This window comes from Acinonyx jubatus, chromosome D2 (genome assembly GCF_027475565.1).
Source record: "Acinonyx jubatus isolate Ajub_Pintada_27869175 chromosome D2, VMU_Ajub_asm_v1.0, whole genome shotgun sequence".
NCBI classification, from domain to species: domain Eukaryota; kingdom Metazoa; phylum Chordata; class Mammalia; order Carnivora; family Felidae; genus Acinonyx; species Acinonyx jubatus.
The window spans coordinates 6,694,611-6,722,127 of NC_069393.1; the positions used below are offsets into that span (position 1 = coordinate 6,694,611).

The 27,517-nt window shown below is 42.2% G+C and overlaps 2 protein-coding genes across 2 annotated transcripts in view; one reads left to right on the top strand and one right to left on the bottom strand.

The window, feature by feature from the left end:
• Positions 1-15,011, top strand: part of GPR137B (G protein-coupled receptor 137B) — a 49,514-nt gene extending 34,503 nt beyond the window's left edge. The window contains exons 6-7 of the mRNA XM_027046963.2: positions 11,846-11,970; positions 13,454-15,011. Coding sequence (XP_026902764.1) covers positions 11,846-11,970; positions 13,454-13,574 — 246 coding nt within the window. The 3' untranslated portion in view covers positions 13,575-15,011. The remainder of the gene's footprint in view (positions 1-11,845; positions 11,971-13,453) is intronic.
• A 5,393-nt stretch (positions 15,012-20,404) lies between these two features.
• The window catches only part of ERO1B (endoplasmic reticulum oxidoreductase 1 beta), a 61,664-nt gene continuing 54,551 nt past the window's right edge, over positions 20,405-27,517 (bottom strand). The window contains exons 16-17 of the mRNA XM_027046960.2: positions 23,332-23,388; positions 20,405-20,736 (exon numbers count right to left, since the gene is read on the bottom strand). Coding sequence (XP_026902761.1) covers positions 20,565-20,736; positions 23,332-23,388 — 229 coding nt within the window. The 3' untranslated portion in view covers positions 20,405-20,564. The remainder of the gene's footprint in view (positions 20,737-23,331; positions 23,389-27,517) is intronic.

The following is a 27,517-nucleotide window of genomic DNA, read 5'->3' on the forward strand; positions in this document are numbered from 1 at the left end:
ACCCCGTCTATAAGCTTTGCTTTTAGCAAAAGGGAAATAGAAAATGGGGCTCCAGTTCCTCACCCCGTGTTATGCCGGAGGCGCGGTGATACGGAAACACCGTGAGGAGTGCTGACCCCACTGTCCCAGTTTGGTCCCATTTCTGCTCAGCCAGCTTCATATACATGTCTTTACGAGGACGGGACAGAAAGTGCACGACTTCCTAGAGTGAGGAAACTCCTGGGAGTGTTGGCTTCGTGAATTATTCCAGCCACTCTAACCAGCCCTGGAATTTTGAGTCGCTGATCTATGAAACCCGTGGAAAAGTAGAGTGAGTGGGTCTTGGCCAATGTGAGCCAAGCGTGGGCGGTAAAGAAAGCAGCGATCCGATAACCAGCCCGCCATGTTTTCCCCGCGGCACAGCCTGACCGAGGCCCCTGCAGACCAGGCAGGTGGGCAGTGTTTTTTAGACCTCGGGATCCGTTTCCTCCCCTTGCATGATTTTTTAGGAAGCCGCCCTGCACTTCATCTGACCTTTACTGGACTTGGGAACAGCCAGAGGCGTCTGTAACGGTCAGATCCTAAACACTTTGGGGTCACCGGCGAAGAGACAGGACTGGACGGGCAGGCAGCGGATTCTAGGCCGGGAGTGTAGCTGTATTGCTTTCTCTCCTTTCCTGAAGTCTTCTGGGCGCCTTGCTTGCCTGACTGAGGGATGGGGCAGGGTCTCTTAATCACACTCCCGTGCCCAGCGAGACCTCACCCAGGCATCATGTGCCTTTTCGTCACTTCCCTGTGTTTCAGAGACTTCAGAACTGGGCTCCCTAAGCCCAAGGCAGCCTGAAGGAGAGAGTAGGTGTCCAAATTTAACGACAGAAAGGCTAACGTGATAGTGTTCAAGGTACTATTTTCTTAAATGAATGCAGAATAATGTCTCAATTTGTACTCTCAGATCTCATTGTCCGGGGAAATAGGTCACCCTTAACATACTCTGTGTAGCTGGAGTTACTTGGTTGTAGTCCCTTGAATAGCTCTGCTGTTGAGGGCATTTCCTAGAGCAGTGGTTCTTAAACTTTTCAGTCTCAGGATACTTTACACGGATTCATTTTTTTTTTTTTTTTTTTTTTTACTGATCTGTAACTGACATATCAATATTTCAGGGGTACAGTGTAATGGTTTGATATCTGCATATATTGCAAAATGATCACTATAAGTCCAGCTGACGTCCATCACTGTGTAGTTACAGGGGTTTTTTTTCTTGTGATGAGAACTTTCGAGGTCCATGCTCTGAAGTACTTTCAAATATGCAGTACACTATTAGTAACTGTGGGCCCTGTGCTATGCGTGACATCCCCAGGACCTACTTTATCACTGGAAGTTTGTACCTTTTGGCCCCCTTCGCCCATTTTGCCCACCCCCCATCCTCCACCTCAGGCCAGCACCCGTCTGATCTTTATATCCATGTGGGTTTTCTTGGTTTACTTTTAGAGTCCACCTAGGTGAGATCTTACTGTATTTATCATTTTCTGTCTGACTTATTTCACTTAGCATAACGCCCTCAAGGTTTATCCATGTTGTTGCAAGTGGCAAGATTTTGTTCTTTTTCTTGGTTGAGTAATACTCCAGCGCGTATAGCTTTTCCTTAGCTTTTCATCCATTGATGAACTTTTAGGTGGTTTCCATGTCCTGGCTATTGTTAATAATGCTGCAGTGAACACGAGGGTGCATGTGTCTTTTCAAGTTAATGTTTTTATTTTCTTCAGATAAACAGGTAGAAGTGGAATTAAGGGATTGTAGGGTAGTTGAATTTTAATTTTTTGAGGAACCTCGGTACTGTTTTCCACAGCTGCGCCAGTTTGCATTCCCACCAGGAGTGTACAAGGATTTCCTTTTCTTCACATCCTAGCCAATACTTGTTACTTTTTGTCTTTTTCATTGTAGCCATTCTGACAGGTGTGAGGCGGTCGCTCACTGTGGTTTTGATTTGTTTCAATGACTAGTGAGGTTCACATCTTTTCATGTGCCTGTTGGCCATCTGTAGGTCTCTGGGAAAATGTCTGCTCAGGTCCTTTGCCTGTTTTTAATTGGGTTTTTGCTATTGAGTTGTAGGAGTTCATATATTTTGGAGATTGGATATATGATTGGATAGATTGGATATTTTGGATATTGGATATATGATTTGCAGAAATCTTCTCCTATTCAGTATGTCGTCTTTTCATTTTGTTTATGGTTTCCTTTGCTGTGTGGAAGGAGGCTTTTTAGTTGATGATGTCCCGCTTGTTTGGTTTTGCTTTTGTGTCATTTACTTTTGGTGCCAGATCATTGCCAGGACTGACATCAGGGAGATTACCCACCTGTGTTTTCTTTTAGGAGCAGTTTTATGGTTTTAATTCTCACATTCAAGTAGTTAATCCATTTTGAGTTAATTTTTGTATTTAGTATAAGATAGTCGTCCAGTTCCATTCTTTTCCATGTGACTGTCCAGTTTTCCCATCTATTGAAAAGGCTGTTCTCTTTCCATTATGTATTCATGGTTGCTTTGTTATAAAGTGATTGACCATGTAAGCATGGGGTTCTTTCTGCGCCCTCAGTTCTGTTCCATTGATCTAGGTGTCTGTTTTTATGGCAATACCATACTGATTACCGTATCTTTGTAATATAGTTTGAAATCAGAGAGCGTGACACAGCTTTGTTCTTCTTTTTCGAGATTGCTTTGGCTCTTAGGGGTTACACCGATAAATTATTGAGCACCCCAGAGGCTCTTGTTTGGAGGTGTGTGTGTGTGTATGTGTAATTTAAAACCAGCGGAGCCTGGGTGGCTCAGCTGAGCATCCAACTTCAGCTTAGGTCATGATCTCACAGTTCATGAGTTCAGGCTCTGCATCAGGCTCGCTGCTCTCAGCACAGAGCCTGCTTCAGATCCTCTGTGCCCCCGCTCTCTGTCCCTCCCCCATCTATCCTCTCTCTCTCTCTTTCTCGGTCTCCTCTTTCTCTCAAAAATGAATAAACATTAAAAAATGCACTAAAAATAATAAACATTACCCTAATTTTTTTTTATGAGAAAGAACATTATCCAAACCAAAATAGAAGAGTAGCATTGTTTTAAACTTGGGGGGATTTTGACCTGCTTTTAATAGAAGACATCTGGATTCTGCTTCTGTTGTAATATGTTGTTTTGGTTGAGTATATGAAGAAAATTCCCCTCACAGAAAGATGTGGTTGCAATGAAGTGGAGTGTTCTAATAAGTTTGAACGTAATTGTGGATATTCTTCTTTGATACACATCAAAACTGACAAGTTGTGGTTTCTTAAAAGGTAGAAGTTCTAGAGTGTGGACTCTAGAACCATACCAGTGAACTTTCCGGATTGTTGTACACGGACATCCATCAGTTTGTCTTGTGCTTTGAATGGATCTTTTACCCACACATCGTTTGTAATATGCATCAGTCATCAGGAAAACACTGGCTTACTGAGTTATGCAGATCTTCTAAACTTCATTCATTAAATATCACCACTGATCTCATCAGGAAAATCTTTAAGTATTGGGATGCCCTCTAGCTCACGGTGGGGAATACAGGTTTTCCAAAGCTTTAATTTGGGCTTAAAAGCTCAAATTTGATCAGTGACAACAAATACCATCCACCCATTCTCTTTCATTTACTTTCAAGCGTCCGTCAAATACCCACGTCCAAAAAAGCATGGTCTGAGTTAAGTTGCACAGAAAGAGGTAGTTAAACTCACACTGCTGTGAGTCTATTCCCAAAAACAGCTGTCTCACAGCAGAAGCGCCGCGTGCATACGTCCCATTTTGTCACATCACATAGTAAAATGACAGGTCTGAGGGGCACCTGGGTGGCTCAGTCTTTAAGCACCTGACTTTGGCTCAGATCATGATCTCATGCTTCATGAGTTCGAGCCCCTGTTTGGGGGAGCACGAGCCCTGCTTTGGGAAAAAAAAACACGATCCCTGCTTCAGGTCAGCCCCACTTCTCTCTTTCTCCCTGCCCCCAAAATAAAAAAGGCCCAAGGGTTAAGATTTAATACAACCAATAACTTCCTCTTTGTCAAAGGCAATCTTTTTTTTTTTTTTGAGGGAGAGAAAGCGGGGTGGGGGGCAGAGAGAGAGGGGGGACAGAGGATCTGAAGCTGGCTCTGAGCCGTCAGCACAGAGCCCAATGCGGGGCTCGAACTCATGAGTTGTGAGATGCCCTGAGACAAAGTCGGCTGCTCAACCGCCTGAGCCACCCAGATGCCCTGAAGACCATCTTCAGTGGACCTGCTTTACCTGACTGTGCAGTGTGGGGAAGGACGCGGTGATGGCCGGTGCAGTCGATGCCACAGCACTTTGGTTCTCCATTAGTGCCAGTGTTGAGACCACGGAAAAAGCAGATTACATCTTAACACACGAGTTATGAAAACAGTCATGACCTTGCAGAAGAAGATCTCCGGGACTTCGAGTCCGTGCACCACACTCACGAGAAGCTCCCACCGACAGTAGCAGATTAGTGAGTTACAGCGACCCTTTATGCCCCCAAGGATATTTTCTCCTAATTTACCACGAGGAAGGGACTTCAGTACGAAGGATGCATGATCCTGAATACAAAAACACGCTCCCTTTTCTACACACGGACTAACTCCAACGAGCAGGTGGCGTGAGTGTCAGATTGGGCTTGGCAAAGCACCAGTGTGCCTAAAACATCCTCAGGCAGAGGACTGCAGAGTTAATGCCATTATTGCGTGCAGAGTTTGCTAGAAGTAGCTAACGGCTGTATACTGCAGTGCGTGTGTGTGCTGGGCCCGATTCTGATCGGCGCTTTAATCCTCACCCTTGAGATGGAAACTGTTATCATACTTAGATGAGGAAACTGAGGCTCAGGGTCCACACGGCCGGTTGGAGACAGAGCCGGGGCCAAATGCAGTGTGGCTCCCAAGTCCGTAATGCTCATTACTGTGGTGAGCGGTAGCTCTCCTTGGCATAAGGTTTGGGGAAGCTACATTGCTAATATGCATGGCTCAGTAATACTCTGAGTACTGTCTGTAACTCCTGTCGTTGCTTGGAGAAAAAAGTCTAATGTTGCTTTGGGGCCAGGGGGGCGGATTTATAATACAACTCGTGTTTCGTTGACTTTAAAAGCGCACACTGCAGGTGGAGGCATTTCTTTAAAACGTTATCTATTGCTTGTACCCATCGTCCAGTCGGTATAAACAAGCCTCTGCACTTGGCATCACTAAAGCCAATGTGACCGTCCTCGCAGTGTGGCTCCCTCCCGTCCCCATAGAGTCCCAAGGGCGCTCAGTGTCAGCACCGACTCTTAGGCCACGTTCCAGACCCAGGTGAGGATCTCCCGGGTAGGTTCAGGGAATCCACATTTTCAATAAAAAGCACCCCAGGTGATTTGAATGCACTGTGAAGTTTGAGAATCTCTGTATTTTTGTTGTTGCTTAAACAGCTTTAATGGGCTAGAATCCCCATACCGTGCAGTTTCCCCATTTCGTGTCTACAGTTCGTGGTTTTCAGTGTATTCAGATACGTACGTCCGTCACCACACTTTTGAGAACGTTTTTTATCACCTCAGAAAGAAACCTGTACCCATTAGCTGTCACTGCCCATCCCCTGCCCCCAGCCCCTGAACAACTGTTAATCTGTGTCTATTCATCTCTCTCTTGTGGGCTTTCACAGGAATGGGGTCATATCGCGCAGTGTTCCGTGACTGGCTTCTTTCCCTCGGCATGATGTTTTTAGGGTTCATCTGTGTTGCAGTATGTGTTAGTACTTTGTTCCTTTTTAGGGCCGAATAACATTTCATCGTATGGATAGATCACATCTTGTTTATCCAATTACCCATTGTTTCCATTTCTCAGCTTTATAAAAAATTTTTTTAATGTTTATTTTTGAGAGATCAAGAGAGAGCGCGTGCAAGCAGGGGAGGGGCAGAGACAGTGGGAGACACAGATTCCGAAGCAGGTTCCAGAGTCTGAGCTGTCAGCACAGAGCCCGACGTGGGGCTCGAACTCACGAATCATGAGATCATGACCTGAGCTGAAGTCAGATGTCCAACTGAGCCACCCAGGTCCCCCTCCGTTTCTTAGCTCTCAAGAACAGTGCTTCTGTAAACATCAATGTACAAGTTTCTGTGTGAACCTAGGTCTCTATTTCTCTTAGGTATATATCTAGGAACGCAATTGCTAGGTCATGTGGTAACTCTATGTGGAACTTTTTAAAAATTTCAGTATGGTTAACATATAGTGTTGTATTAGTTTCAGGTGTATAATATTGGCAGGTTGACATTCCATCTGTGTCTTAGTGCCCACCAAGATAAGTGTACTTACAATTCCCCTCCCCTGTTTCCCCCATCCCCCACCCATCTTTCCTGTGATAACTGTTCTCTATAGTTAAGAGTCTGTTTTTTGGTTTGTTGTTCTTTTTTTCCCCCCCTTTGCTCATTTGTTTTGAGTGAAAATCACATGGTATTTGTCTTTCTCCGACTGGTTTATTTTGCTTAGCATAATACTATCTAGCACCATCCATGTTGTTGCAAATGGCAAGAGCTCATTCTTTTTTATGGCTGCATAATATTCCACTGTATATATATATATATATACCACCTCTTCTTTATCCATTCATCTGTCAGTGGATACTTGGGCTGCTTCCATAATTTGGCTATTGTAAATAATGCTGCAGTAAACATAGGGTTGCATATATCCCTTTGAATTAGTGTTTTTGTATTCTTTTGGTAAATTTCTGGATCATAGGGTAGTTCTATTTTTAATTTTTTGAGGGAACTTCCATATTGTTTTCCACAGTGACTGCATCAGTTTGCATTTCCACCAACAGTGCACGAGAGTTCTTTTTCTCCACATTCTTGCCAACATTTGTTTCTTGTGTTTTTGAGTTTAGTCATTCTGACAGGTGTGAGGTGATATCTCATTGTGGTTTTGATTTGCACTTCCCTAATGACGAGTGATGTTGAGCATCTTTTCATGTGTGTTTGCCATCTGGATGTCTTCTTTGGAGAAATGTCCTTTCATGTCTTCTGCCCATTTAAAAAAAAATGTTTATTAATTTTGAGAGAGAATCCCAAGTAGACTGCACACTGCCAGCACAGAGCCCAACACAGGGCTCAATCTCATGAACCACGGGATCATGACCTGAACAGAAACCAAGAGTCAGACATTTAACCAGCTGAGCCACCCAGGCACCCCTTTAGTTGGATTATTTGGTTTTTGGATGTTGCATTTTATAACTTCTTTAAAATTATTTTTTTAACGTTTATTAATTTTTGAGAGACAGAGCACGAGGAGGAGAGGGAGACACAGAATCCAAAGCAGGCTCCAGCTCCAAGCTGTGAGCACAGAGCCCGACGTGGGGTTTGAACTCACAAATTGCGAGATCACGACCTGTGCCCGAGTTGGTCGCCCAACCCACTGAGCCACCTGGACGCCCCTATAACTTCTAACCCTATATTGAATATGCCACTTACAGATATCTTCTCCCAGTCAGTAGGTTATCTGTTGGTTTTGTTGGTTGTTTCCTTCGCTGTGCAGAAGCGTTTTATTTTGATGTGGTCCCAATAGTTCATTTTCGCTCGTTTCCCTTACCTCAGGAGGCATATCTAGAAAAATGATGCTGTGGGTGAGGTCAGAGAAATTACTACCTATGTTCTCTTCTAGGATTTTTACGGTTTCAGGTCTCACATTTAGGTCTTTACTCCATCTTGAGTTTACTTTGTGTATGGTGTAAAAATGTGGCCCCGTTTTCCTAATACTATTTGTTAAAGGGACTGTCTTTTTCCTATTGTGTATTCTTGCCTTCTTTGTTGAATCTTAATTGACCATATAATTGTGGATTTATTTCTGGGTTTTCTGTTCTGTTCCATTGGCCTATGTGTCTGTTTTGTGCCAGCACCATGCTGTTTGGATGCCTACAGCTTTGTAATATAACTTGTCTGGAGTTGTGATCCCTCCAGCTTTGCTTTGCTTTGCTTTTTCAAGATTGCATGGACTATTTGGGGTCTTTGTGGTTCCATACAAATTTTAGGATTATTTGTTGAGTATTCTTGATGGCAGATTTTTTCCTTTGAATATATCATGCCATTCCCTTCTGGCCTGCAAAGTTTGTGTTGAAAAGGCACAGCGGATGGCCTTATCGGGTTTCTCTGGTATGTAACAGTCCTTTCTTTTGCTGCTTTTAAAATCTTTTATCACTGTTTTGCCATTTTGATCACCATACGTCCTGGTGTGGACCTCCTTTGGTTGATTTTTTTGAGGGATCTGTACGCCTCCTGGATCTGGGCATCTATTTCCTTCCTCACATTACAGAGGTTTCAGTTACTATTTCTTCAAGTACATTTCCTGCTCCCTTTTCTCTTTCTTCTTTTTCTGGGATCCCTGTCATGCAACGTTATTATGCTTGATGGAGTTGCTGAGCTTCAGAGTCTGTTCTCATTTTGCACAATTTGTTTTTTCTTCTCACCTGCTCAGATTGATTACTTTCCAACACTCTGCCCTCCCAGGTGACTAATGCGTTCCTCTGCTTCCTCTAGCCTTTTTTTTTTTTTTTAATGTTGAGCGTATGAGTGGGGGAGGGGCAAAGAAAGAATCCCAAGCAGGCCCAGTGCTCAGAGCAGAGCCTGATGTAGGGCTCAATCCCACAACTGTGAGATCACGACCTGAGCTGAAATCAAGCATTGGATGCTCAACTGAGCCACCCAGGTGCTTCAGGCTTGCTAGTTATTAAATCTAATGTATTTTTAGATTATCTTATCTCTGATTCTATTTTATCTCGTGTTAAGGGTCTCACTGATGTTTCCCACTCTTTTCTCAAGTCCAGTGAGTAGCTTTAAGATCATTAAAGTTTCTATGAGGTATATGACTTATATTGGTTTCGCTTAGGTGTTTTGCTGAGGTTTTGTCCTGTTCTTTCATTTGGGACATGTTCCTGTCTCATTTTGTCTACTTCTGTTTTTTTTCTTTAATTTTCATTTTTTTTAATATTTATTTTTGAGAGAGAGCGAGAGCATGAGCAGAGGGAGAGGGAGACAGAACCCGAAGCAGGTTCCAGGCTCCAGGTTCCGAGCTGTCAGCACCGGACGAACTGTGAGATCATGACCTGAGCCAAAGTCGGGTGCTTAATTGACTGAGCCACCCAGGCACTCCTGATTCTGTTTCTCTGTGTTAGAAAAGTCAGTAACTTTCCCTGCCCTTGAAAGTAGTAGTGGGCTGTGTACTTTTAAGAAGGTGGAACTGGCCCTTTTACAGAGGGGATGTCCCTCCACCGCCAAGCCCCGCCAGCCTGGATTGCTCCGCAAAGTGCACAAGTGGAATGTGCATTGCCCGTGCAGTTTCCCGTGCGGGTCCTCTTCCATAGGGGACACGCAGCCTTGCGGAGACAGGCTGGCCAGGGCCGCTCTGCAGTGTGTACAGAGGGCAGGGCGTGCAGCTTCCACGAGGTGCAAGCATGCTCCGTGGGGGGTGACCCACCACTGCTGCCAGGACCCAGGCCCTGCCAAAACACACAGTAGGGACACTCGGCTTTGGCAACGTTTGTGACTGTCTTCCGGAGGAGGGGACCCACGGCACCAGGGCTGAGGCAGGCCGTGGGTGCTGGCACGGTGCTGGCTCCCCCAGGTGGCTATGTTTACTGCTGGGGGTGGGGGTGGGATAGGGAGGCTGTGTCTGCAGCCCCTTTGCTCCTGGAGGCGTCTCCCAGTGAAATATGGCCCTTGGGTACCGGCCCTGAGGTTAGTGACCAACTCTCGCTCCCGTGAGCCCCAGGCATCTCTCAAACTGCAGCTCCCGGCTGTTTGGTGTGCTGCCTCGTTAAGAGTGGCCCACGGTTTCCCTCTCTCCCTCCTGCCTCTTCCGGAACTGAGCCTGGTGAGTTACGAAGTTCCAGGCTTTCAGTGCAGCCTGAGTTGTAAGAACTCAGGAAATTTGGCCCTTCTGGCTTCCAGAGCCACATGTTACGGGGATTCACTTCCCCATGCAGGCTCCGGGGGTGTGAGGAACCCTTTCTCTGCCCTCACTGTGCCCACAGGTCCTGGCCACCTGCAGATGGCATCTCCCGTTAGCTCCCGAGCAGGATTCTGCTCTCCCTACGGTCTTTGACGTGACTCCTTCTCAGCGTTTACTTGTGGAGTTTGCTGTGTCAGTGTTTGAATTGTTTTCTGGGTTATTTACACTGATGTGTCATCTGCTTGTATCTGTGAGGTGAGCTCAGGCCCCTCCGACTCTGGACTCTGCCGTCGTCCCGGAAGTTGGTGCCGCATGTTTTCTAAAAGACCTGCCACACTGTTTTCCACAGTAGGTGCCCCATTTTACATTCACACCCGTAGCGTATCTTCTGGCTCTCCACCTCTTCCCCAGCGCTTGTTATTTAATTTTTTGATTCTCGATACCCTGGATGGCTAGTACCTCGCTGTGTCTTTTGATTTGCATTTCCCTGATCATTAACAATGTTCAGCATCTTTCCACATGCTTAATGGGCATTTGTGCATCGTCCTGGGAGAAATGTCTATTCAAATCCTTTGCTTCCCCTGCTTTTATAAAATAAGGAATCTTGAATGTTTATTTTTGAGAGAGAGAGAGAGAGACAGAGTGTGAGTGGGGGAGGGGCAGAGAGACAGAGACACAATCCGAAGCAGGCTCCAGGCTCTGAGCTGTCAGCACAGAGCCCGACGTGGGGCTCGAACTCACGGACCGCGACATCATGACCTGAGCTGAAGTCAGACAACTTAACCGACAGCCACCCAGGTGCCCTGATCCTTTGCCCATTTTTAAATGGAGTTATTGAGTTGTAAGAGTTCTTGGTGTATTTTACATACAAGTCCCTTGTCATATAAGGGATTTTGCAAATATTTGCTCCCATTTTTGGGCTGTTTCTTCACTTTTTTCATGGTATCTTTTGAAGTTTTTAATTTTAATCATGTTTTTTTGTTGTTGCTCATGCTTTTGGTACCATTTCTGAGAATCCTTTGCCAAATTTCCTGGGTCACAAAGATCCGTGCCTTTATTTTTCTTCTCAACAATTTACAGGTTTTACTCTTACATTTAGGCCCTTGATCCGTTTTGAGTTACTTTTTGTATCTGTGTGAGGTTAGGGATCCAAATTCATTCTTCTGCAAAGACATTCTTGAACTGCTACAAATTGATAAATTTTCAGGCATCCCACCTTGTGTAAGTTGTTTCCTGTATTTGCTAGATTAGTCTTAGAAAAGGAGGCATTTCCATATAGATACCATCATATAGCAACCTTGTTTCAGACTCTTGTTTAACTCTAAAACAGACCAGTAGTGATACGCACAAGGATGTCAAACAAATTCTGTATTTTATGCCAGCTTTGGTTTGCCATATAATGCAGTTCTGATCTTCTGCTTACTTAATGAAACCAGTCATTTGAAATCTTTTGAAAGGTGAGCTCGGCATGGGGACAGAAACAGGATGAAAGGATTATAGAAGCAGGATATGGAAACTGGATACAAAACCTTCTCAAAATTATTTCATCATTATCGTTTCACTATTTTAACTTGTGGTAAATGCCCACATGTTTATAGAGGTTTGTAGCTAATTCGGGACTATGGAGTTTGGCTACTTTGGGCAGTGCCTGGTGTTTCAGTAAGGGGTTGAAACAGTAATTCATTGTTGCAAGCAGAACTCTGAAAGAAGATTTTGTCCATACTGAGAAAAGAAAAAGTTAACACCTCTTAAATATAAAAGCAACTAAAATGAACACTGAAGTTGAACAGGTACATCCTCCATTCAGATGGGCACAGAATCTTCAATTTCCAACAAGAAAGAATCTTCCTCGTCTTTGTCTAGAGGAAGGCATAGTGTCTTAAAGTAACTGAACAATTAACTGTCTTTCTAGACGAACCCTGGGATGGTCCCCAGCCACGGATTCAGCCCCAGATCTTACTTCTTTGACAACCCTCGAAGATACGATAGTGATGATGACCTTGCCTGGAACATCGCCCCTCAGGGACTTCAGGGAAGGTGAGACCTTAGTTCAAGGTAGAGAGGCATGGTTACTAGGCTGAGGACTGCACTGGTGAAATCGATTCAACCCAAGAGAAAATGCCCATGTAAAATAGCCCTGGAGCTGGAGGCTGTGCGGCAGAGAGGAAATGGAGGGAGGAGAAGCCCCTGACTAGGAGACTAAGTGCAACCTGAGAGGCCCGCCCCCAGGATTATGCTTCCTTACTCTGCGGCAGACAGGAGGGGCGGGAGCTCCTGGGGTTCCCTTCCGCCTTTTCAGCCTGTGATGCTTAGCCACTCCCCAGGGCTCAGTGATCATTGTGTCCCCTCTTGCAGCCTGTGAACCTGGGACTTCAGGGCCAGCAGCAGGGAGAGAAGCAACAAGGGCTGAGCTGGTGCTTACCGAGCGCCTCTCTGCTGGGGCTTGTGGTCCCAGGACCCCATTCGCTTGCTGTGAAAGGGAGGCTTCAGGCCTCTTTTCTTGGAAGTGTGTTTCTTGGAAGTGAAAGATTTTTTTTTTTTTTTTTTGGCAATCCTTTATACATTTAAAGGGTGATCATTAACATTTTAACATAAATTATCCTCCCCCCCCAACTCCACCCTCAGGATGGAATGATAGAAGATAAGCTAGCTTTTTTACTCCTTATTACGAACAATAAATGTCCTTGGAAAACGTGAGAGGCGCCCTTGTGTTAGGGACACAGAACTGAGGAAAAGCTTGGGGGGACACATGGTTTGCTCACCATATGAGGGAGCAGCGAACCAGACAGAATCCAAGATGGTGCTTGGGGAAAGCACAGCAATCCACAGACCACGCCAGCAGATGTGAAGAACATAGAAATCTGGAGGGGAGCCAATAACCAAGGACTTCCCGAGGTCAAAAGTTGTTCTCACCCTCCTCCCTAGAATGTTCTCTCATCCCTTTCCCCCACCACATTTCCCTCTCGCTATGTGTGTCCCTCCCTGTCCTGCTGGAGCTGCCCTGGCCTCTCACCTGCCAAAGGCAGCCCAGAGCTGAGAGGGTCCTCACTCCCCTTGTGGAAGAAGATCCCTTTTCTACTACACGGAAGGTGAGAAGAAGAATATAAAAGGTACACTGTTGAGGGCTTACTAGACACTGAGATACTGTTCTAAGCACTTTACAGGTATTAACTCACAGAAGCCCAACAGGGCAGTTATTGATTCTACAAGTGTTCAACACATGACAAAATCAATGCGAAGTTACCTGTCCAGAGCTGTCAGACACAATTTGCTGGTGGAATATTTTGTTATACGTAGTGATTGGCTTACGGTTCTAATACGATGCTTCTGGGCTGCACAGCGTTCAGTAGGTTTTTGCGGGTGAACTTCTGGCCACTGCACATGGACTTCAAGAAGCTACTTTAAAAAACTGGGCTTGTCTACACTTTATCTACAAAAACCCCAGTTCTGTCCATCTAAAATAGGTCATCAGGAGGAAGTACAGCATTCCAAGTCACCAATATGTCTTTTTCTTTTTAAGTTTTGCTCCAGACTACTATGACTGGGGACAGCAAACAAACAGCTTCCTGGCACAGGTGGGAACTTTCCAACCAGACTCCATGTTGGATCCTGACAAGCCAAGCCAGGGGCAGCATCAGTAAAAAATTTTATGGAAGATTCCTCAAGTGAGAGGCTTCAGAGAGACTAACTCAATGACAGCTGAATTTTTAATAAGGCACTTTTCCTTAAGAAATAGGACTTGATTTTTATTTGTTACAGGTTTCTAATGGCTCCATAGGACTAAGCAATAATTTAGATTGATAAAAACCTTATTTTAGTACTAAAAAGTGAGCCTGGCCACCTATTTCAGTGGGTATAATTTAAACTTTAAAAAAATTCTGTACTTTTATAAAGATGTATTTTATATAACTTAATAATGCTAAAATATATACTAGGATTTTTTGAGAATGTTATTGCAATATATGTTTGTAGTTTGCACAGACTTTTATGCATAATTCACTTTAAAAGCATACAGTACATGGTCTGATGGTTGTTTAAGGCTTTTGGACTAAAGTGTTCTTTAGGTCCTCACCTCTTCGGGTCATGCAGATCCGAAGCTTCTGAATCAACTCGAAATACAGGTGACATCTCGGAAAGCCAGTTGCAACTCCAGTGTTAAAAGTTACGATGTAGGAGAATGTCCAGGACTTGTACCAGGTAATTGGCCCCTTCCTCTGAGCTCTTTAAGGTCCAGGCAGTTGTTCCCTCAACTAATCTCCTAAATTTTGCCAAAAAGGTGGTATCCTTTCAACAGGGCATTAATGCATACGCTTCGGTGATGAGTCGGTGTGTTAAAAACCGAGTGGACTCACGCTATTAAACGTACTCTGCTCTATGTGGAAACTTTGCCTGGTTTTTCAGCCCAGTGAAATCTGATAAGCGGTACCTGAGGGCCTCTGCAGGACAGCTCCATTCCCAAAGCACTGATGGTTCCTTACCTTCAAGGAACAAAGGAGAGGTTCTCGCAAGGGGAGGAGCAAGAAATGCCCTTGATCCAGAAGACGCAACAGGTTTCCTGTAATTTCCCACCGTATTTCGAGTAATGCCCTTTATTTTTAAATAGCTCTGAGAGCAGCCTATTAGAAACTGCAACTTTAAAAAGGGCAGTTTTCTGTAGCAGGATTCCTGCCTCTTAGCCACGCAAAAGGGTGTGTTCCAGACGATTGCTTAGAAGTCCTCTTCCGTTTAAATGAGACCCCTGTCCTGAAATACTGGTTCCCCAGCCACAGGTGCTACTCTGAAACCTCCAAGATCTTCTAGAAGTACAACTGCCTCGAATGCAAAACCGTGGTGCATGGCTCTGTCAGTTGAATGCTCCGATTTTCTGTAAATCGGAGAGAAGGTACTAGAGGAAGTGCTGTTACCAGAAAGTATCTGCTCTGCCTACGAAATCTTACATCTCTGCACAGGAGGAGGAGATGAAGAGAAAGTTATATTAATAAGCTCTGCCTTCAGGATGAAACCCATTTCAAAATGTCTTTTTTTTTTTTTTTTTTTTGTGGTCTTCAGAAATAACTTATCTCTGGGCACTGATTTCATTCACAGAGATCAAGTCTACTTTCTCTTGATAGTATTTAAAATTGCCATCTCAAGTCATAAATGGTTTGTGATTGGGTTATGTCATTTGTACAGAACACATTTATCCTGCAGAATCCCACATAACAGCATTCTTGCCTTTTAGTATATGGAAGAATTGGGGTCACACATCATTGAAAATAGTTACTGTCAGGGAAAATTGTACACTGAAGCAAAATTTGCACTGGTTACTTGGGTTGCCTATTATATTCTAAGTTGTCATTCTAAATAGCTTTAAGAACACCTGACTTGTCATACTGTCTTTGTTACTAATACTTAGGAAAATTTAAAGGCAGCCCTGGCATATGCTTAAAACTTTAGATCATGCTTTCAGAAAGTACTTAAGATCATTCAAGGGTAGGTATATTTTTTAATATAGTAATAAATCACTAAAATCATCCAATTATTCTACTCCTGCTGTATCAACACATTATTCTATCACTACTGGCAGGAAAATTAAATACCCAGCATTAACCGATAAAAGCCAAAATTCTATTTTTATGATAATGCTGTTTGAACTATTTTTTTTACTGGAAAGGATAAAAATGTTCTAAGAGCCTATATTTCTCTTCCCCTTTCTAAAAAGTATTGCTAAAGCACAAGTATTGTAAACACATCTAGAATGTAAAAAATAGGATTGTATCAAACTCTCTCTCCTAGTAAATGACCACATGTACCCTGTGAAATGTTACAGGTATGGTATGAAAAGGGAAATGAAAATTTCCTTTAGTTTCCTAAGTGTTGTGAAATAGGTACACTAACAAAGCTACTACTGCTTACGTGAAATATTAAAGGCTAAGAGAAGACAAGGAGTGGGGATTACTGGTTGTAAAATATCCAAATGTCCTCCTGTTTTAAGGCAACATGATGAAATTTAAACCCTGGTCGTTTAAAAGTTAAAAATGGGGAAGAGGCAGAGTTGGTGAAAATTGTGGACTAAGTCTGATTCTGCGCTAAAAGGCTGGGTATTTCTGTGCACCTGCTGGAGATCTTGCAGAATGGGCGTGCACTCCTGCAGGTAACGGTCTACAGGTGCCAGCTGAGTCGTGTGGATACCTTTCATCGGCTCTTTTTTTCTTTCTACAATTAACCTGTTTAATTGAGCCAGTGATTGTGATACACGGAGCTGGGACCGTAAGAAGTTTTGACGGTTGCACTCTACACATCAATCGTATTTAGTTATGCCAGTTCTCTCTTGAATGTATCAGGCACGTTGTTAAAACTGTGCTTGTTTAGCTGTGTAAATCAGGGACACCTGCAAGTGCGTCCCCAGATACCCTCTTTTACCAAAATCCAACAGAACTGCTCTTTGTTGGCCTTGAACACTTAATTCCTATTAAGAGGAAAGGAATAAGCATTAGTAAATCCTAGAGCACGAAAAGTGCTTTGAGGAAAAGGTTCTCATTTATATTTACTCACAGTAGATATTACTAGAATATTGCTTTTATTTTTTTAGAACATTGCTTTTATTTTTTTAATAAAGGTAAATTTACATTAGAATTAAATGGGTGTAAGTATTTGAACCTTTTTTGAAGGTTTCCAACTGAAGAAACTTTGTTTAAAAAATACCTTTTCACTTTAGAGGATGTATAATAAAACCTAGACAAGTGTCAGGTCCATCAAAGACCTATCTCCTAGGCCTTTCCATTTTTTTGTCCCAGGTTAGTGAGAATTTCACTAATTAAAAAAGTTTCTAACTATGTATAATGCTATTTTAAGGCTTCTCATGGTCCAGAGAGAGGAGCTGTTGGAAAGGATCAGGCTAAAATAATGAAATTCTCATCAGAAACCGTAAAGTGATTCACGTGAGGAAACATTTAAGGAACGAAGGGAGTGGAATCTTGTGTCTATAGAGTGCTTATTATGTGCTAGACACTGGGATTATTGGGTGTTTGCCAGTCTGTGGGTCCAGGGTATAAACTCAGCAGCATCCGTCCGTTAACTCTGCTCTCGGCCCTTAGTAGGGATATATGCAAAGGCCTTGTGCCAGTGGGTCAGAATACCTGGAAGTAGCTAAAGATGTCCCCATACCTCCAACCTAGATATCACTGTGGATTCCTTGTGCCGGTCACGCAGCTCCTCGGGGCCTGGGCCTTCACGGCAGGTCCCTCCGCGTGGAGTTCTGAGGTGGACCACCCCGATCATCAATTAGGGGATCCAAGTCCTCGGATCCAAATCACCAGCTCCTGATGGAATCCACCTGGTTCCTCCAAAGCTGGATTTTCATCTTTTCTCTGACCTGTGGCTGAAACCTCTCCTCTCTCTGCCCAGAAGCTGATGATACTTCATGCCAGCATAGCCTCCAAATCTGTCTTCCCTTTTGCAACGTTAAGGCTCAGAACATTAAGCCTCTTTATCTCCAGAACAGGTTTTCTGCCTCTGAACTTCAGCGTGGCCAGAACTGGAGATCAGATGCCTGCTTCCTCAAGCTAGATTTGTGACTTCCCTCTAAATCCCTCCCTTTCTCTGAACCTGTTTTCCACGAATCTTGCTAACCGACAACAGCCCCTCCCGTCCCTTGGCGGTCCCCACATGGTGCTCCTTGAATTCGGGCATTAATTGAGATATAAAACGGTATGTTTAGGAAGAACAAATGTTTTGTCAGAGCCTGATCAGTTTGTGTTACTGAGTACCCGTGGTCTGCTGTCCCCTTACTGAAGTTTGCAGACCTAACACCTACGCAGTGGAGAACACTTTCCCATTCGGAGGCATATTCTGTGAAGGAAATCCGTATGGAAAGTTAAATAATTTATCCGAGTGCTGCCTGAAGAATGTGGACTCTGCTGTGAACGAGGGGTGTTACAGTGTGATTTTAATCCATCTGTGACAACTGGATGGCATCGTCAGAGAGACACGAAGATGTGTTCACACTGAGGACATCTTCTCTGCTAGACAGGTTTCTATGTTAGCTATTCCTGGGTGTGTCCTCGCTAGAAGCTAGGGATAGCCTAGTTAGGTTACATAATTCATAAGCTACATGATGGCTGGGGTATTTGTGTTTTGTTCACTGTCCCGACACCCACAACAGTGAATGAACAGTCCAATCCTGTTCTTGTGGTACACGGTGTCTTTTTTAAGGGTAACTTCTTTGATTTGCACTTGTATCTGCTATGTATTGATTTGACAACTATAATATTCCTATAATGGCCTATCCCTGTTTTCTTAGGAGTCTGACAGATATGTAGCTTTTGGGTAAAGAATTCATAATGGAATAAAAAAGGAAATAAGGATTTTACGTAAAGATAGCCTCTTAGAAATCATTTGAGAACTCCCTCTTAAAACAGGAGCATGGAGATGAAAATAGGTCTACACAGGCACTGCATGCCCAGTCGTGGCCCTCACCTGTCTGGGCACTGGCAGGTGAAACAGTGAAATAATGCACACAACAGGCAGTAAACAGTAGATTCTTATCAGGTAAAGAATAAAAGGAGTAGGGACACATTAGGTGGTTAAAAGGGCAACTCTCCAGAAAAAACACCAAATAGGGCCACGTTCTAGCATGGTCTGTATGTTCAAGAATGTTTTTAAAACTCATATGGAATAAACAAGCAAAGCTAAAGAAAACTTTTTAAAAAAAGGGAGGTTGGGGAGAAGAGGGGCCCACCACACCAGATATTTAAACACAGACCCCGAGTAATTAAAATAACTGTGGTACTGGTACCTGAGTCAACAGACCGATGCAGCGGAGAACCCAGATACAGACCTAAATGCATGTAGGGTCTTAGATACAATAAATGTAGCATCTCAGACTGGTGAGGACAAGATGAACTGTCCAGTAATGACACTGGAACAACTGAGCAATCAGGCAGGAAGAAATTGGGTCGAATCCATAACTTACGCCCCATGCCAGGACACACTCCAAAGGAATCAAATTCCGATCTACAAACAGCCGTGAAAGTTCTAAAAGAAAAGGTAGATGAATCACTGCTCTGAAAGCAAGAAGGTATTTCTAACTCTGACTCAAAGTCCAGAAACCACTGAGAAACTGATAAATTAGACTGCGTTAAAAAAAATTGCATGGCAAAGCGACCCTAAATAAGCCAAGTCACAAGACAGACACCAAATAGAGAAAAAAAAAAATACAAAGGATTAATATCTGTAACAAAGCACTCGCAGAAACAGAAGATCAACAGTGTAGTACAAAAATGGGTAAAAGATACGAACTCAAAAGACACGTACAAACACCATGGATTTTCAACATGTTAAAAGGAGTCAGTCTCGCTGGTAATAGAAAAATCAAAACTAAAACACACTGATACACAATTTTGTATCTATCAGAACAGCAAACAGCAAACCCACATCCACGTAGGTAAGGTGGCGGGTAAGCATGTAGGTCCGTCAATTCGGTGAAACCGCCTCCGTGGAGGGAAACAGTCTATCTTTCAAAATTATAAATGGATATGGCCTGTGACCCAACAATTCCATTTTGCGGAATTTATTCTACAAGTACATATTTACATATGTGTGGAATGACACATGCCCGTTAGTAGGGCGTTGGTGCATTAAACGACTGTCCATTCACACTATGGAATATCGAGCAGTTAGTAAAAAAAAAAAAGTTTATTTAATGAGTGAAGTAACTAGTGATATGGGAAGACTACCAAGAAAAATTAAGTGAGTAAAAGCAGATGGTATGTATAGGATGCTACTCCTGGGTAAAAATGAGAGGCAAAATGAAGACTTTACATTTGTTATTTGCTTGTGTAAAGCCCAAGTAGAGTGTGGATGGAAACCTAAGAAACCAAGGGCAGAGGCTGGGGTGAGGGGTGAAGGGTGGGGCAGGTCCGCAGTATGGGAGGTTGGCCAAGGACAGACAGAAGACATTCCACTGTACGGCCTTTCCTATTTTTTGGTTTTTCAACCATGCGAATGTATTACTTATCTGGAAAATTAAATAAAGAATATTTGAAAAGCCTTGTGACTCAAAACAAGTCAAAAAATACTCAAAGTCCCCAATTTTTCGTGGAGTATTATAAGCCAACTTCTGTGATAACACAGATACACTACATTCCGAGCAAAGGACATGGAGTCAGACTTGCTGGTTTTAAACTTTAGTCCCACAACCTACAATTTGTGACTACGGACAAGTTAGTCCTCCACTCTTCTCCGTTCTCTCCTAAAACGGATTAGTCACCGGACCTACCTACTGGTGCTGCCGAAGCGACCAGGAGCCCGAGGAAACCCTGCACGCTGGAGGCCGGTGGCTGCCATTCCGAGAAACCAGCTCTGACTGCTTCCGTCCTCTCTCACTTCTCCACTAACTATAATCAAATCCTCAGCTCATAACAGGAAACATTTCAAAGGCGGGGCGGGGATGGAGGTTGGGGGGGGGGGGAAGGGAACAAGAAAAGAAAGATCGCAGAAACATTTACTTTAATTCACATTTTCTACAGTCTGGTGGGTACCACAATGGATTATTAGAACGGTGTTCAAAATCAAAGCTGCACCTGTTCAGATCTGAAGCTAGAACGCACACCCACCTGCGGGCATGTCTGCGTCTGTGACGTTTCACCAAATCATTTCTGCGATCCCACGGAAGCAGTCTGCGTGCTGTGGTGGACAGCCAGGGGTTCTGCGGGCACTTCAGGCTGCAAACTGCCGAGTGCTGGACTGTCGGCTGCCCCCCAACTTCCAGCTGAAGGTGATGCTGACGTAGATGGAAACAGCTGCCCTTTCTTACAGTGGCACCTAGGTCAAGTCCAAAAATATGGCAGTGTTTCGTATACACATGGAGCTGACAAGTATTGAGTAATTCACAACGTTATCGTGTCAGCATGTCTGACTTAAATTTCAAAGCTGAAAACTTAGTATTCTGTCTGATCCTCTTGATAATCTAAGAATCAACACAGGAGAAGCATTCAAATTTTATCAGTTTTAATATATAATATTTCTAACTTACATAGATGCCACTTAAGGGAAAAAAAATAAACCCATGCTGTTGAAGGAAGGAATTATTTTCCTTTTCTTCATTTTCACTACTTCATCAGCCGGTACAATCATTTCTGTCAGTTATAGTATCAAGTGCTGGATTTTTAAATCAGGTGACGAGAAGAAGACAAAACGTGGGAGGAGATACCAGCCACGTGTTTTCACGACACACTCAGTGCTCTAGTGTCCCTGCACAAGGGGGTCTGTGACTTAGAAAAACACATTATATCACAAAGATCATACAGTATCACCAGGCGCACAAAACAGAGGTTCCTACATGTACATTTAGGAGATACACACATACGTGAAAATGTAGGCTGCCCCACCCCCCATCCAATTTGCGGTAAAATAAAGTTACATAAATTTCAGCTTAAGAATACTTCACTTGTTTATTTTCTTGGTAGTGAAAACATCCATTAAAACCCTGAAAAGAACTGAATCCTAACCTTTTAATTTCCCAGAACTCACTCTAATATACAATTTTTCCTAAGCTTCAAGCAAATCACATAAAGAAAAAAAGCAATAAATGGAAATGACCAAGGATTTTCTCCAGTCAACAGAATTTAAATAACAGTTTTATCTTTAACGGAGGGAACAGTAAAGTAACACTACCAAACGATTTTTGAAACTTACAGTAATAGACAAAGTGCAAAACTTTCACATTTTCTTAAACTCTGAATGAACACTAAGAATAATTCTTACTAATTTACCAACAAAATTACTTACTCACTTTTTACCTTAAGGTCCCCCTCTCCCACCGCCCAATACTTACATTCCTAAGAATGAAAAGAAAAAGTAGAGAAGGCTCTCCAGTCAAGCCGGTCTGTTTTATTCGACTTAACAAACAAACAAGTCACCACCATCAACAACAAAAAACCCCTGGGTCTATAAAGGTTAGAAATTGGGTAAGAAAATAATTAACTAGTGAGACCTTACTCCCCTTCAGCCATATCCCTCCAAGGGATGACCGAGTATTTTTAAAAGAGGGGTGAGCCAACGAAGCACAATTTAAAACACTCCACTAAATCATCAATGAACACATTTCAGACTCTGGCAGGTGAGATGTGGGTTTAAGAGCACTTCATAAAAGACTGAAGGAGAAATGTCCCCGCATTACTTCTACACAGATGCCTCCTTCCAAATTAATCTATCTCTAACAGCTTTAAAAAGAGTATTTTAAATATTAAGGATATCTAAACCCCAGCTTTAGAAAATAAGCTGAGGACTTGAGAGTCACTTGTTGGTACAAGTCCCACAAGGTACCATTTATATACAAGGGACTGAAAGGAAAAGAGAGGCGGGGACGGGGAGCATCACGGAGGCTTGAACTCCTCTACCTGCTCGAATGACCTACTGAAGATATTCAGGTTGACAGGGGATTGCATAGATTGTATTCTAAAATAAAATAAAAATAAAAATAAAATTCCTTTAAAAATGCTTAATTTAAAAGAGTAAATTTTGTGTACATAATGTTTGAAGGTGGCGTTACAGATCCATATAATCCCATTCACATTTTATCAAGGCAAAACTTAAATATTCACGCAATTTTTTTGTTTTCTCAAAGTGAACAAAAATTCTGTAATTCGAGTACGGACAGAGAAATACAGAGTCAAAGGAAATGGGTATATAGGATAGGCTCTAGGTGAAGACCTGCCCACGACACACTTGGGGGGTCTGGCCGGGCAGCCAGCACAGGGGATGGTGCTTTTTCACCTCTACTGAAGCAGGGCCTTTAGACCAAAACAGCCCCAACAACGGCAACTAAAAATCTTACATAAACACCAGGGAAACTGAAGCTGAAGCCCTGGGGATGGGGATTCTTACACTGAAAGTACCATTCATCACACCGACGCCTCCATGTTACAGAGGGTGACACCCGGAATGAGGCAAAGCTAATCCAAACACGTTTCAAAGATCACTGATAAATTTTTATCACGGATATCAGCTCTAAGCAACATTTGTTCTCTAGCTCTCTTTTTCCAGAACAGACTGCTAACAGTGTTATCAGGATGGTCATAGAAGTTGGACAACTGGAAATCAAGAATAATAGAGTAAGCACAAAACCAGTTCTAAACAGAATAGCAAAATAGTCAACAAGTGGAAACATGAAATTAAACACAGAATTAGTATAATTTACATGTTTTAAAAGCATATACTTCATTTATAAATACCTCTAATTGACAATCTATTAAGAATCATAAATATTCAAGTGAACATTTGAATTTTCTCTTTAAGAGTTCAGAATTCTTTCTTCAAGTCTTTGAAGATTAGTCTCCTTCTGCTGAATGTCCAAGACTAACAGGCTTCACACAGTCACATTATGTCTCTAATTAGACATATAAAAGCCTTTATTACCTACTGTGTTGTAATAAGACTTTAAAATTCTGTAACTCTCTTATACTTGTAGAAAGCCTAGAAAAGAAGAAAAAAAAGAACATATTAGGACAGTTAATATGTGCACATATTTCAAATTATTGATACGGTGATATGAGCTACAATTTGAAAGCAAAATCCAAAATAAAAGAAGGTAAGTAACACTGAACAATGGAAATTCCATTTTTAAATGAACACGCTGTAATTAACGATTAAAGACTGGCAAAACACACAGGTATGGTTCCTCAGTCTTGGCTCAGAAGGGGAAAAGGGAGCTATGTCACTTATTAACAACAGATTCTAGACTAATGACGGGAACCGTGATATGAATAACTCATTACAATAAAGAATCTCAAATCATTTACAGTTGGTCATACAAATTCATGGTGCACCTTCCTCTCCAAATATTCAGTCCTTCCCTGTCGCTCCCCAAACACACTATAGGTGACCCTTGAGCACAGGTTTGAACTGCAAGGGGCCACTTACACAAAGATTTTTTTCAATAAATACAGTACTGTAAATGTATTTTCTCTTATGATCTGCTTAATAACCTTTCTCCTCTCCAGCTTACTTTATTCTAAGACTACAGTACATAATACATATAATGTATGAAATAGGTGTTAATAGACTGCTTATGCTATTTGTAAGGTTTTACTGATCAACAGTAGACTATTAATAGTTACAATTTGGGGGAATCCAAAGTTATACGTGGATTTTTTACCACATGGGGGGACTATAAGCCCCACAAGGTAAAGATGGTTTATTTATCTCATGGTGAATACCTGTGCCCTATGCCCATCAATATTGAAGGTGTTCAATAAATAATTACTGAATCAGTTAATGAATGCATGCATGCTTCTGGGTCCAGGCCCAAAAATTCTGGAATGGGAATCACAAAAAATAATTCTATAAGCCCAGTTACCCTATGTACAATTTAGGGTTGACAGAATAAAGTCTAATGTTTTTCTTTCTAGAACATAAGATGATGTAGTATGCAGTATTAAATGTCTTTCTTTCCTCTAAGTACTTAATATGTTTTCTTATATTAAAAGCTTAGGATATGCTAGGCAATGTCCTGAGCACATCAGACACATACTCTCAGTCATCAGGAAAAAATTCTACAAGGTAGATAAAATTAACCTTGATGTCCTATTTGAGGAAAACTGAGGCTCAAATAAATCAGTAATTTTTCAGGGTCACCCAACTAATAGATGGGTTCCAACCTGTCCATCATATCCCATGACCACACAGCCTCTCAAAAAGTCCATGCTCTCTAGAGTCTCAACAATGTTTTCTTTATACTCTTCTAAGATGCTTGCAAGATGTGGATTAATAGAAAGTGAATTCTTACTCTAATCCTCAGAATATTAAAGGATTGAAACAGTTTTTGATTATCAGAAAAAAGCAGTGTAATTATTAAACAAAATAAATGTGTAAAATCATGTGTGTTAAAGTACCTACTTCTAAAAAAAACCTGTCAAAATACATATGAAGGTACAGCAAAGAAACCAAGGCCCAAAACTAAAGAAAAGAGAGCTGAGTAAATAGCAGGAGGGGTGTTCAGAATGAAAAAGCATGCTCGAAGTCTGATTTAGACACAGACGGCGGAGGATCAGAGAGCTCCAAGGTTACACACAAATTAACCACAGGGATTCCTTTCACCCAGAGACCACACACTGGCCAGCACAGCCAGGGGCCATCACAGCACAGTCTCTGTGGAGAGGAGTCCCAGACCTCACAACGTATTACCCAAGAGACGTGTGACACCTTCGTACACAGGAGGGCACGGGCGCACCTGTGTCTACCTGCTGCTTCTCTCTTTCAGAGGCGCGTTACAGGATATCCTAACACCCAACGGGTATATTAATGCCGTATGCAAACCATTTGATACAAATGTAGAAACTAGCAGAAAATGGCTGTTCGTGTAGGAAAGATACTTACAGAGTATTCAAGATACAGAAACCACATTTTCCCTGGAAAATGGCCGAAATGGCTTCAGTTCAGTGGCTAGAACTGAAGACAGTGCGCATTGTATGTCCCTGCTCACCAGCATCACGTGACAGAGCAATGTGGTGCTGGGTGCCCTGAGCTAAAACTGTATTAAATAGGCTGTTGGACAGAGAAAACTACGAATTCACTTATGTAAAGCTAATGCACAACCTCCCCGAGGTGTAACACAATAATTTTTATGTGTTAGTATGTGTTAGTGTAGCCAGTCATTTACTATTTAAATGGACTGAGGGGCGCCTGGGTGGCTCAGTCGGTTAAGTGTCCGACTTCAGCTTAGGTCGTGATCCTACGGTTTGTGGGTTTGAGCCCCGCATTGGGCTCTGTGCTGTCAGTGTGGAGCCTAGAGCCTGCTTCGGATCCTCTGTCCTTCCCTCTCTTTGCCCCCACCCCCACTCTTGCATGCTCTCTCTCAAAAACAAACATAAAACAAACAAACACAAATAACAAAAACACCCAAACATTTAAAAAACAAATGGACTGATAATCAGGTAAAAGATATAATGAACAAATCCCATAACAATTAGTAACAAAAACTGTTACATTCTTTAAGGAAAAAGTAAATGTATAGGATCCATACGAATTAAAAAAATAAAGCTCAACTAAGATTAAGAGGAGAGTGGTGCTAAGTTAATTGCAGTGTGTCCTTATAACAGAATATTGGCGCATATTTAAGAGAGAGAGACAAGCCAAGAAACAGACTCTTAACTATAAGAGAACAAACTGATGGTCACTAGAGGGGAGGGGATACAGGGATGGGTTAAGCAGGGATGGGAATTAAGGAATGCACTTGTCGTGATGAGCACGTGATGTATGGAAGTGTGGAGTCACTATATTGTACAGCTGAAATTAATATAACACTATGTTAACTATACTGGAACTGAAAAACCTCATAAAAAATAAAATAATGCTTATGTATTTGGAAGTTGCTAAGAAAGTAAACTTTAAAGCTTGTCACAAGAACAAGATTTCTGTAACTGTCGTGATGGATGTTAACTAGTCTTACTGTAGTAAAAATCCCACAATACATACAAACAACAAATCATTATGTCATGCATCTAATATAATATTTTCTTCTCAAAAATAAAAAGAATAATCCTTATTAAAAAATGTAATCGTATCAGGAAATGATTGTAATACAATGCCAAATAGAACATGAAAATACACAAAAAGTATGCTTTCAGCACTATGAACAACAGCCAAGTTATAGAAAGAGCCAAAATGTCCATCAGCTGACAAATGAATAAAAAAGATGTGGTTTATGTACACAATGGAATACTACTCAGTGATGAAAAAGAATGAAATCTTCCCATCTGTAACAAAGTGGATGGCACTGGAGGGTATTATTGCTGAGTGAAATAAATCAGTCAGAGAAAGACAACACATGTTCTCACTCATATATGGGATTTGAGAAACTTAATAGGACCATGGGGAAAGGGAAGGAAAAAAAAAAGATAGTTACACACTGAGAGGGAGCCAAACCCTAAAAGACTCTTAAATACAGAGAACAAACTGAGGGTTGACGGGGGTCAGGGTAGAAGGGAAAATGGGGGATGGGCCTTGAGGAGGGCACTTGTTGGGATGAGCACTGGGGTGCTGTATGTAAGTGATGAATCATGGGAATCTACCCCCAAAACCAAGAGCACACTGCACACTCTGTATGTTAGCTAACCTGACAATAAATTATACGTATAAACAAAAGTATGTTTCAATTCTGTTAACACATACACACATATATGCGTGCACACACAAATATTTTACTTAGAAGTAGGGGGAAAATACACATGAAAAATACAACAAATGCTGAAATAGTCCTGGGTAGTGGGAATATGAATGAGTTTTAAATTTATTTTTAAAATTATACTCTCATATGTTTTTCTAAATTTTTTATAATGACCATGAATTACTTTTATAATTGGGAGTGGGGGGAAGAGGATTATTTTAAGAGCTTTAAAAAGCACATGAATAAACTAGTGTTTGTGTTTCCCTGGGGAAGAAAAAGGAGATTAAATTAGGCTGTATCCTTGTGTGACCATCCCAGCCTGAGTGTCACTGCCCTTAGCAGAACAGTTTCCCCACATCTGGTGAGACACAAAGACAATTTTTTAAATACTCGAAAACAAGAGCACTGAACCTCCACTGGTTTGTAAATCCCCATCAC